This window comes from Archocentrus centrarchus, chromosome 12, assembly GCF_007364275.1.
Source record: "Archocentrus centrarchus isolate MPI-CPG fArcCen1 chromosome 12, fArcCen1, whole genome shotgun sequence".
NCBI classification, from domain to species: domain Eukaryota; kingdom Metazoa; phylum Chordata; class Actinopteri; order Cichliformes; family Cichlidae; genus Archocentrus; species Archocentrus centrarchus.
The window spans coordinates 1,776,664-1,788,848 of NC_044357.1; the positions used below are offsets into that span (position 1 = coordinate 1,776,664).

The 12,185-nt window shown below is 40.1% G+C and overlaps 2 protein-coding genes across 4 annotated transcripts in view; both read right to left on the reverse strand.

Annotated features, from left to right (window-relative positions):
• clip1b (CAP-GLY domain containing linker protein 1b) overlaps window positions 1-8,892 on the reverse strand; it is a 53,837-nt gene extending 44,945 nt beyond the window's left edge. For 2 of the 3 annotated variants that reach the window (XM_030742368.1, XM_030742365.1), the window contains exons 1-5: window positions 8,765-8,892; window positions 3,287-3,471; window positions 2,218-2,598; window positions 670-803; window positions 273-397 (exon numbers count right to left, since the gene is read on the reverse strand). In XM_030742368.1, coding sequence (XP_030598228.1) covers window positions 273-397; window positions 670-803; window positions 2,218-2,598; window positions 3,287-3,395 — 749 coding nt within the window. In that variant the 5' untranslated portion in view covers window positions 3,396-3,471; window positions 8,765-8,892. The remainder of the gene's footprint in view (window positions 1-272; window positions 398-669; window positions 804-2,217; window positions 2,599-3,286; window positions 3,472-8,764) is intronic. The other variant, XM_030742366.1, reaches the window with a different exon arrangement.
• Window positions 8,893-10,094: 1,202 nt separating this feature from the next.
• On the reverse strand, window positions 10,095-12,062 carry LOC115789446 (hydroxycarboxylic acid receptor 2-like). The gene has a single exon (XM_030742865.1). It carries the CDS (start codon window positions 11,800-11,802, stop codon window positions 10,810-10,812), a length of 993 nt encoding a protein of 330 aa, XP_030598725.1. The 5' UTR covers window positions 11,803-12,062; the 3' UTR covers window positions 10,095-10,809.
• Window positions 12,063-12,185: the final 123 nt, after the last annotated feature.

Consider the following 12,185-nt stretch of genomic DNA (forward strand, 5'->3'; position numbering starts at 1 on the left):
CATGTGGACAAAGGTAATCTCTGGAGAAGAAGCTGATTACTGCCCGGTTATAATTTTGCCACAAAGAGGCCTGCTTATCTTTGAAGTGAAGCACCTATAATATATATGATTTGTTCATTCTTTTGTCAAAGTGCAGCCAGCCCACAAACACCATAAATCAAATCCAGTTCTGTGGGAAATATTTTAATATGATCTACACAAAGAGCTCCATTATCTGTACCCTGCTCTGCAAATAAAAACAGCTGCACTGGTTCCTTATCTGTGTTGCTTACCTGGTTCCAGCGACGGCGCCATCGTTCTTACCCAAAGGTTCATCTAGTTCAAATCCACACCACTCGCCCTTAGCAAAGTCTGTCTCTCCAAGAAACCTCACCACTCCTGCTTTGGTACCACCAACCTATACACACAAAAAAATAAGAAGAATCCAAATTAATTGTTATTTAAGAATCTTATCTTTTATTTTTCTATTTACAACAGGTTTTCAATCTGGTGGCATTACACAAGGAGAAACAAGCAAGTTATACAACCTGAAACACTTATACAAGCAAACTTTGGAAAAAAAATTTAAAATAAGAGTGACAGCAATAAACTCTTCTGTGAAGTTCCATGTCTACGACACTGATATGCCGCTCTAAAGCCAGCTGTCACAGTGGATTCAGTCACTCTTACTAGCACTCGGTCTCCCAGCCTTAGCTCCCTTCTGTTCTTCTTCATGGAATCTGGGTCTGAGAGGTTGGACACTGACTCGCTGGATGTCAGCATTCGGTTAAGTGCTCCACCCGTCTTTATGCCGGTGCCTGGAGCTGAATGAAGAAAAAAAAAAAAACAAGCACAAAACTATGGCAGGGTCCACATTTGTCAGTCATTACTGCTTTATTTTAAATACTGTAAGATTATTTCAAATGAAGCTAAACTCTGGGCTGTCCCAAATACTAATTTTTGTGCTTCCAGGCTCTGGCAGTGATCAACAGCAAATATTTAAAGCTTAAGCCAGAGCTGGAGTGAGGTGACCACCAGAGTCTCATTTTAAAACTGCAACACTGTCTTACAAATTCATCACACATAAGGTAAAGAGAATTGGCTGTGCTATGAAATCAATTATCTTTACATTTAAAATTACAACACAGAGAAAAAGCCATGAGCAGCAGGAGGTATGTTTTCTTTCTATCTGCAGTGGAAGACTAAGACCTTTGTTGCAGAGCAGTAGTGTACCAACTATAGGCCTTAGAATAAATCTTGTGGCAAAGTTTCTAAGTTGGCAACAACAGTGAGGTGAGGTGAATGTGATGATCACTGCTGTGAGACAGACATGAGGCACTCAAGGTAAGAGAGCTACTTCCAAAATTTGGATGCTAACAAACAAATAACCAATTATTCAGGCAGACCCGTCAAAACTAAACTATTCTATAACCAAGAACTACAGATTTATTCATTTAGTTAAGACACTCATCAAGAAATGTATCTTCTCTTCAAGTGTCTAATTCTTATTGTTTTGTGGTTTTAATTTATCTTTAGGCATTTAGCCTTTATTGCTCCACACGACAGTGAAGCAGACAGGAAAGGAAGGAGAGAGAGAGAGCAGGAGCAACAACACACAGGAAATGGCCAGGGGTGGAATCTAGCCCGGTCCTCTGCGGTGGCCTCGAGGCATGTGGGTTGCCTACTCAACCCAGTGAGCTAAACCAACATACAACTTTTAAACTGCATTAAATGGTAACACTTACAAGATGGAGAAAAATCTCTTAAATATAGCCCCACTATAAGTGAATTTTAGGAATGTGTAAATGGCTAAAGTTGCTGTCAAACCCATAAGTCAGTGGGTGTGACTTTGCATTTCCACCAACAAACCAATGTGTGGCTCACCTTCTGAGAGACACACACACACACACACACACACACACACACGTTATTTTCTCTTGATGTTGGAAGTACGAAATAAAGTCCCTGGTGTCTCTCTCAGTCTCTCTCCTCTATCCTCCTGTGTGCAGTGTGTTGCTCTGTCTGACCTGGCCACACTATTAGCACTCAGCATTAAAGCATAGTGGATAGTGCTGCATGACTCTTATGCAACATTAATGATAAGATATAAGTCATTCCCTAAGTCCAACAAAGCTGATAAGGGCATCTCTGAGAATATATGGCCTGTAAAACTCAATTACAAATACATCTTTAGATCTAGCCAGGCATGTTTTTACAAACAAACTCTGCAGATGTTACCAGCTGAAGCAGTGCCCGCAGGTGTAGTCTCACTTGCTGCTGAGACTCCTTGTGCTGGGCTGGCCTGGCCCCCATTCGTCTCCTTCTCTGGCAACGCAGTCTTGGATAGCTTTGAAGGCCGCGTGAATATCCCCCGCCCATCCTCACACTGGAAGTACCGAACCCCAGCCACCGAGCCATCGTTTTTCCCGATCGGCTCGTCCAGCACGATGCCCGCCCACTGGCCGGGAGCAAACTGCGTGCCTCCAACAAAGTGCACATAGCCAGGCTTGTTGCCATTGACCCAGACCCGCTCTCCAATCTTAAAGTCTGTGTTTCCATCTTGGACTGGGGAGGTGACGCTGACAGAGGACTTCTCAGGAGGAACTGGCTTTGAGGTACCTGTGGTTAGAGTGATGCTTTAATAAACTATACTTACTCATCTTAAATATTAATTTTACCAAACATCATACAGTTAGATTTAAAAAGTGTATATTTGCCTAAAATAATTTGGTGAATTTGGATACCTAAATATCTTTTTTTTCCAAGGTATCGTATTGCAAATGGTTGGAAAAGTTGGATTGGTGTATCCATAGTTCCTGTCAGAGGAACAGATAAGTTCCAGGGAGATTTAAGCCCAGATCTCCTCCTCTTTGGGAAGCAGTACTTGGTGAGGTTTGCCACTGTTTTCTGTTTAACACAGTTCATATTTTTAAAAATCTGCAACTATAAACATGCATTTTTTTCTTGTAGTCTTTACATCAATAATGCTGAGTCCAAATAACAATCAGCTAAAGAGTGATTTAAAGATGTAGATGATTTTTTTTTTTTTTTTTTAAAAAGCACCTTTAGTGATAATACATGCAGAAATACACATGGAGGCCCGTGTTCTTTATTTCAACAAAGCAGCTGCTCACTGATTAAAGGATGGACTTCACAATGTGACTGACTCCCTGCTGGAGTTAATAACAGTTACTCGGTGCAAAAGGCCAAAAGATTGCATGACACTTTTTTGCTTATAGGGTCAAACTCTTTAAAAAAACACACACACAAGATTTAGCGTGTTTTCTTTTCTTCCACAGGTTCTTACCAGATGATGGTGACGTCCGTGCTGGAACCCCAGAGGGACGGACTATTTTACTGGGGGGCTTTAGCCCGCTGGCTTTGGCTGGTGTATTCACAGCTCCTTGTTTGTCCATGGCTGGGGGGCCTAATGAAGGTGAGGGATTAGGCCTTCCCCTCCACCCGAAACAGTCCCAATATGATGGATGGGAGCTGGCAAAAGAAAGCAGAGAAAGTCTCATTAATCAAAACAAATATAAAACGTGGACATTGTTAAAAAGACTATTATGAATTTGGCTGTTTGCGTCATTCAAAAAAAATACTCTTAGCTGCTCACAAAATGATATCCATCAGTACCCAACGACTGCCATCTTCACAGATTCCAATATATTTTGAATTAACTGTTTGGAACACCAGAGATTCCTTAAAAATAGTCCAAACTGATGTCTCTCCTAATTATATGCAAACTTAAATTTTGAATTTAGAAGTTCTGCTCAGTTTGTAGAGAAGTTGAAGGTGTTTTTCTGTTAATCAGCATCAAAAATGCTTCATTAAATATTCTGTGATTGTTGCAGAAAGTAAACTATTTTTATATGGGTACTGTAGTCCATTCACAGAGGCATACAACCCCCACAATTACATCAGTGTCTCAGTGAGAGCTGCTGCTCTGCTCAGTGAGGCCTCAGTTTGCGTCAACACCTCCTACTGTATGTCACTAAGTCACAGCCCAGTGTTTATTAGAGAGCTGTTCATTATCACCCGTGGAATAACTGAGATATTCAGCTCATCACATGCTATATGTCCAGTTTCAGCTCATGTTTCCACTAACAGAAACATCTCTGCATTTCCTAGACTTATCAAATAAAGTGTGTGTTTGTGGGGGGCTTTTTATATTTCAAGTACAATAAGACTTTGATTCTTTGACAAATTAAATCTGTTTTTCCCTGCTGATGTTGTAGGTGTTAGACAGCAGTCTGACCAAGCTACCATTTTATTCATAAAGTAGATGATTCACACTGACTATAATAAGAATATCTTTGGCCATTAAGGCTCACAGACTAAAGCCACCAAGCACTAAATGTTCATGGATGATGTTTTCTGGGCTAAATCTGGACAATCAGTCACAGACATAATAGGCAAAATTTTCTGTTTTATTTGGCTGTGAAATGGTTTACATCAGACAACCACACAACATCTACCCCTGGGATACCAACTTGTGCTTTGCCATTTTATATATATATATATATATATATATAAACTATGTTTTTCATGTGCATTGTCTGTATGAGCTTCTGAAAAGACAGCTTTTCAACTTTCACTAACCAAACCTCAACATTATCAAACTTCTGACAAAATCTTCTTATGAAAGAGTTTATTTTTATATGCCAGTCACTAAATAACTAAAAAAAACTGCCAGGCAGCAAGCATTTGAGGTAGACTGGAAAACTTACTATTTCCCAAAGTTTGTTTAATAGCGAAACTTAATAAATTTATTTTCAAGTGTAAAATGACCCACTCAGTACATCTCAGAGTAAAAGTCTTTAACTACCCCTCATTTCTTTATACTTTGGTTCCAAGGAGCCAAACCTTCTTATAATTTTTTTCTTTCTGAAGGTTTTTCCAAAGCTTTTCTTTGGACACTGACTGCTTTTTCACTCATTTTTATTCCAGAGTATTTTGATTTTGTTTTAATCTTCAGTGAGCCACTAAACACTGACAAATGGATCATTCATGCATGGAAAAAAAAGGACCTAACTCAAGTGATAAACCAATGTTGTGTCTACACAAAACAGACCACGTAGCAAAAAAGTGATTTTAAATTCTAGTATCTCTACACACTTTATTACTGACAGCCTGTCACAAAAACACATCATTTGTTCCCACAGCTATTACATGCATAAAACAGTATTTTTGCACCAACAAGGTGATTCCCAAAGAGGTATAAGCCAGAAACGTGGCATATCTCAGTATGGTGTGAAGTGTGTCCTGAAAATACATTTGAGGAAACCGGACCAGTGGAGGATGAAAGAAATGGCATCTATAGCAGATGATCAGTATCTGAAAGTCATGTTGTTAAGAAATAGGAACAATTCCAGCAAAGACCTGACACACAACCTGAGAGATGCATCTGTCCCTTCAGCTGATCCATCTACTATTCTCTGCAGCTTCATCAGAAAAGGTCTCAGTGGAAGTGTGGCTGTCAAGAAGCTATTCTCCAGGAAGGGAAACAGACAAAAGGCTGAGGTATGCCAAATTACACAAGAACTGAACTGCAAATCAGTCTTATGAAGTGATGCATCCAAATTTGAAATTTTTCTTCAAATTATCACAATATGTACAGAGAAGTTCAGGACAGAGATACAATAGTGAGTATCTACAGCCATGACGGAGGCTCTGTCATGGCTTGAGACTGCATTTCGGTGCAGTGATGTTGGCACTCTTGTCAAAATTGATAGAATTACAAATGCAGAAAAGTACCATCACATTTTGAACCTCCTTGCAATACCACCTGGAAAGCATCGGCAACAGCCTATTTTCTTTAGCACGACAATGATCCCAAACACACGGCCGCTGCGGTAAAAGCATGTCTGGATTTAAAAAACAAACCAAAAAACATGCAAAAAAACAAACAAACATGTAAACAAACCAAAAAAAAATATATGCAAACAAACAAAAACAAAACACAGTGGAACATCATCAGTAATGGATTGGCCTCCCCAGAGCCCAGACTTTAACATTATTAAAGCAGTGTGGGACCTGTCAGGGAACAGAACAAAAGGGAGCCAACATCCAAAGAAGAGATGTCCTTCAAGAAGCCTGGAGAGCTATTCCTGAAGACCGCTTAAAGAAATTACAAGAAAACTGCCTAAGAAAGTGTTAGAGAATAAAGGTGATCATACCAAATATTGATTTTTAAAGCTCATTTAGAATTGTACAAATTCCATTTTTGCCTTATGCACTGAATTTCCATTTATGTTTATACATTTCAATACACAGCTGTACCTATTTCCCATTTCAAAACATAAAGAAATAAAGGGTGGCTCAAGACTTTTGCACAGTACTGACCTATACACTGCCTTAAACAGAGAAGAAAGGGAGCTAAAAGAGCTTGTTTCAGTGGATGAACTGAGGGACTGCACCAAGGTCCTCTGTAGAATAAGGATTATCTTGAACTTTGAAAAATGCAAAAATACTTTAGCAGAGTCCAAGAATAAAACTGGTGAGGTACCAGTTAACTCTCTAGGGTTTGGGTAATGGGCATTTTTAGGTTTAGCTCAGATACTGTTATATTAAAATAAAATTTAAAAAGCTGTAAAAATGATGTTCTTTAAGAAGAACCAGACTTCTTTTCAGTACAGTCTTGGCTATTTCATTTTGTGTGCTGCTGTAATGCCATGTGATCTAATAAGTATTGAAAAAGTTAAACATAATTAGCATTTATAACATTTTACAAGGCCTCAGGTGACAGAGGGACTAACTTCTGCTTTAACTGCGGGCTTTACAATGAGTTCAACACAAAAAAGAACCCAGAGTTTAAGAGCATCCAGATACCTTTTAGCAGTAATGTCTTAACTTTGAGTGTTTGTATAAAAATAAAAGCAAGAATATAATAAGGTTCATATTTAGTCCATTTTAAAAAATATTCATACAAGTATGAATGTATTTTTAAAAAAATCTGTAAGGCTGTTTTCACAACGCACTTGTTTTGCGATCTATCACAGGTTAGTCTTTCACATTGCATTATCAAACAGGGAACTACCTTTGAGTAAATTCTAATTAAATTAAGTACACAAGATATTGGGAATAGCCAATATTAAGGCAATGGTTACTCTGTGTTGAACAAAACATTTACAGAACATGCAGAAAACAGAGGCCAGTGTAAACTTTTCACTAAACTTTAAGATAAGATAATCCTTTATTTGTCCCACATTGTGGGAAATTTACAGTTCAGACACAGGACTACCCAATTGTTTTTATGCAAAATAAATGATCATACCTTAAAAAGTCTTTTAATTACACGTTCCTTTGTTCCACAAAGTATTTTCGAAACCTTCAAAAAAGTTACACTCTGCTGCATGATTACCCACAACGAGCTTTAAAGTATTTCAAAAAAGACAGCTCTACTTTACTTCTTTGTATAAAGCTAGAGAATGTGTTATTTTTGTACAAAAAGACAAAGCCAAAATGGACTTATCAATGTTGAGAAACAACTGATAAGAAACCTTTGGGGCAGCACGGTGGTGCACTGCTGCCTCACAAGATAACATCTGGAAGGTCTGGGTTCGATTCCACCTTGGCCCAGGCCTCTCCCTCTCTCTGTGTGGAGTTTGCATGTTCTCCCCGTGCTTGCGTGGGTTTCCTCCGGGTACTCCGGTTTCCTCCCACATTCCAAAGACATGCACTTAGGTTAATTTCCTACTCTAAATTGCCCATAGGTGTGAATGTGAGTGTGAAAAGTTGTTTGTCTCTCTGTGTTGGCCCTGTGACAGGCTGGCGACCTGTTCAGGGCGTACCCTGCCTCTCGCCCTATGTCAGCTGGGATGAGCTCCAGCCCCCCCACCTCGCAACCCTGAACAGGATGAGTGGAAGCGAATGGATGGATGGATGGAAGAAACCTTTGGGTCTTGGAGACTCCCAGAAATAGCTTCATAATGGAAGTAAGTGTTGTTAAATTATGCTCAAAAACAGATGGTTAATTCTAACTCAAATGTAATGGGACTCAGGGGCCCCACTTCTCCTCCAGGGCCACCAAACACTTTAATGCAGCCTTGGCGTCTCCTTAGCAACCAGCATAGTGATGTAAGTGCTGAGACCATGTGAATACAAACCTGTCCAAGGTGCATTCACTTAGGTTGCCATAGTTTTTGCACTTAAGCGTTTCTTTCAACACTGAAAAGAAATCTTATGCCGAGTCCAGGTAACGTTACCTCAGCGGTCCTCCCCCCGCCCCGCCGGTGTTGCCAGTCCAAAACAAGCAGCACACCTACAGCTGTCACACATCACCCTGCTTTCCATTCAATGCTACCAGCTCACTGACGACCACTTGGTTGTCTCCAGCTTTACATGACCACGGATTAACCATTAAAAACTGCAGAAATCGTTAGAGTACATGACAGGCACATGAGGAGACTGGTCAGTGTTGTTTATGTGGGCTGGGCTACTGCATCTATGGAGCTATTAGGATAACTTATGATTTTACCCGCCACACGTTTCCCCTAAGCATCCTGCACATTTAACCAGCACCGGTTGGCATTGATTGATATGTCATTCGGCAGCAGATCATAGTGATTTACGTGAGGTTACAGGCACTTTTTTTTTTTTAATCATATCTTATATACCGTTAGCTAAAGCCACGGTGCCTGCTGGAATGCCAAAGCTAGCTAGCTTCAAAATAGCAATAACGTACAAACTGTGGTAAATGTAAGACAACTAACGCCCTACTGAGGCGATATTAAAGCAGACTGAAAGCAGACAGCAGTGGAAAAAAGTTGCCGTGAGAGCTTACTTGGTCTCTTTAGGTGACTGGGTCTCAGTATGGAATGTCGTGAGGAGGTGCAGCGTACCTCGCACCGTTACATGTTTTTTCCAGCTGCTCCCGTTTCCCAGCCCAGCCCCGACTCACACAATCTGACGTCACTCTTGGAAAATATGCTGCCTTCACAGACCCAAACCTAAGCTCGTGAAATTGTGAACTCCAGCTCTATAGTTTAAGTTTCAGGGTTGCTATCGTTAACTAAAACTAAAATAAAATTGGAAATGAAATTAATATTTTAGTTATATGAAACGAAACATTTAGAACAAGATTTTCCTATACTGTGCTATACTCATTTACTGTGTAACACTTTCCCACTGTACATTATATTTATAGATTATTTTATTCTATATATTAGATTCATTTTATATGTGGATTCATAACTGCGTATGTCTTTTTCTCTTTTCTATATGTTGGCACTGAAAAAGAAGTGTCCTTCTAATTGTACAACCCGTATAATGGCAAAGGCATTCTATTCTATTCTAGAACAATACAAAATGTAAACGAAACTATATTATTTACAAAAGTAAAAACATTTAAAATATCCGGGAAATATATTTTATCAAATTTTCACAGTCAAAAGCAGGAGACGACATTGTGCGAGAGTTAATAGAGGCTACTTTCAAATTGCCGTTTGTTTTGCTGAACTTGTCTTGCGCTTTACAAATCCTGAGTTATTTTATTTATAACACACGAAACGATACTAAAATAAAAACCAAACATCAAGAAAAAGCTATAAACTAACTTAATTTAAAGTAAGTTAAAAAAAAATCTATAGAATTTACAAAACTACAATTACTGCAGAAATACGGGTTAGTACTGATGGCACACGAAAATTACAACACACCATCTTTACTGATGCATAATGCGTGAGCCGCAGTTGGCTGAATCGTAGCTTTGTGGTCTATACTTCGCATACAGCCGAAGACGAGCTGTCGATCACTGGTTTAGTTTTCAATCGATTATTCGTTTTGTTCAATCTGAGAAAACAGAAATGTCAGTCCCAGAAGCCTGACACAAATAATCTAAATACACACTTTATTTTCTGTCAACGGAATAAGCGATTTATCTGCTAATTATAACTCTTCAAATCCAAACGCATAAGCTTAGTTTGCCTGGTTAAGCAATATTTTTTATCACCCACGTGAGGAGCTCCATAGTATAAAAATTAAGTCCACGAGCTTAGTGAACGTACAACATAGGACAGCAGATCCGAAAATTGCATAAAAGTGCACAAAACGTACACAGTTCCATTCAAACGCTTCAAATCTGGAAAAAAAAAAAGAATTATATGGTTGTTAGTGATCCTAATGTTTGATTTATTGAAAACAAAATAAGACAGGGTACACAGACTGAAACGTTATAGAAGCAGAAACACATTTGCAAAGGCATTCAGATATATACTGCTTTGTTACAACTATTTAAATTACCTGCAAACCCTGCTAGACTATCACAAAATCTCACTTTGCCCTAATAGTTTAATGCTAGCACTAACATGAGCTAAATTTCCCTGTGGCTATACAACCCATTCATTCTATAAATATTTCAGTGGGCAGTGGGCAGTGGGGAGGGGGGGGGGGGGGGGGTCAGCATAGACCGTTTACATTGGAAATGACTGCCTAATAAAAGCATTAAAACACAACCTTATCAAGAATAATGGATACATGAGCAGATAGCAGCTATGTGATATACTGCCTTGACAAGCTTTTAAGTTCATGGTTTACTCACCTGCCCGGCTACTAGAGAACATGCAATCATGAGTTAGAGGCTCACGATTACAAAATACATCCAAAGTCACAACAGGTGCATTATTGCAATACAAGGAAGCACTACACAGCTAAGTTGTATATCGAGTTATTTTGTCCAAGATTACAGCAAAAACCTCTTTTACATTTGATTTCAGCTACAATAACAAATGTTTTCAATAGCCAGGTCTTCACCATGCATAATGCATTCATGTAATAAGGTGGATCTTAGGTTCCCTGCAGTATTTGAGTGGAAGGGACAAGCAGCTGGCTTTACAGCCTTCTATCATCTATGGTGGAAATGTCATTCTCTGATGACTTTGTCTCGTCTTTGTCGCTGCTTCTTCTCAGCAGTTTGTCCAGGACCTTCTTGAAGGTTCCACTGAACACAGGGCTCGAGAAGTAATACAAAACAGGGTTGAGGGCGCTGTTGAAGTAAGTGAAGCACACCGTCGTGTAGAATGCCAGGTTGACATTTTCAAAGTATTTGCATTCATGGTGCCATACCTTGAGGACCCACACAGCGATACGCGATATAGTGCTGGGGAAAAAGCAGGTGATGAAGATTAAAGCCACGGCCAGGATGAACTGAACGGCCCGTTTAATTTTCCCTTTCTTGTCCACGGTCCGGATTCTCAGCTGCCACGTAATTCTGATGGTGCAGAAGGCCACGATGGCAGTGGGCAGGAAAAACTGGATGACATAGAAAATGTTGTGCCAGGTGGTAAGGGGACTAAAGTCCATGCAGATGTTGAAACTCTCACACTGTGTGCGATTGTTGTTGTAGAAGAAGTGCTCATCAGCAAGAAGGTATCCAGTAGCAAGGAAGATCAAGCACCAGAGGCCAAGGGAGACCCAGAGAGCATAGCTCAGCCCCATTTGGTTGATCCGGTTCGACGGGTGGACAATCTTGAAGTAACGATCGGCAGCCACAGCCGTGAGGAAAAAGATCCCTGCTGCGCGGTTGGCTGCCAGTAGAAAGAGCAGGATGCGACATGGAATATCACCGTAGAGCCAGTTTTTCCCACGCCTGTAGTAATCTGCTCGGAAAGGCAGGCAGAAGAGCACAACGGAGTCGGCAACTGCCAGGTGAGTCAGGTACACAGCGTTGGGTTTCCACGTGTCCATGTGAAAGATGAACATCCACAGGGCGATAAAGTTCCCCGTTAGTCCAAACATGAACTCCAGGATGAGAACCGGAGGCAAAACCTGGTCCAGGATGGGAGCTTCAAAGGCACAGCAGACTTCTGTGAGAGTGAGATTCATCTTCTGCCGCTATAGTATGCAGTGTCGATAAAGAAAAGTGGCACCAGGTGATTTCTTTGGAAAGTGAACGCGCCCATGTAAAAGGTGCTCAGCCAAACATGCTAATCCGTAAGTGGAGTGAACATCTGTGCACGCCGTTATCTATAGGGAAATGGTATTGACCCAAAGGAGCATGGAAACAACTGTAAATGTTATCTGCCCAGGGAGTGCACCTTCATTATAAAACTATTATGCAGGGGAATAGGTTTACCCACGAGTATTGATTGGGATGCATGAAAAACAAGTAACCTGCGGCCATTTAAAGTAACTTAGATAAAGCAGCATATCAGAACCCTGAAAAAGAAGTCATTTTTAATGCGTTAAAAAAAAAATAGACACACAAC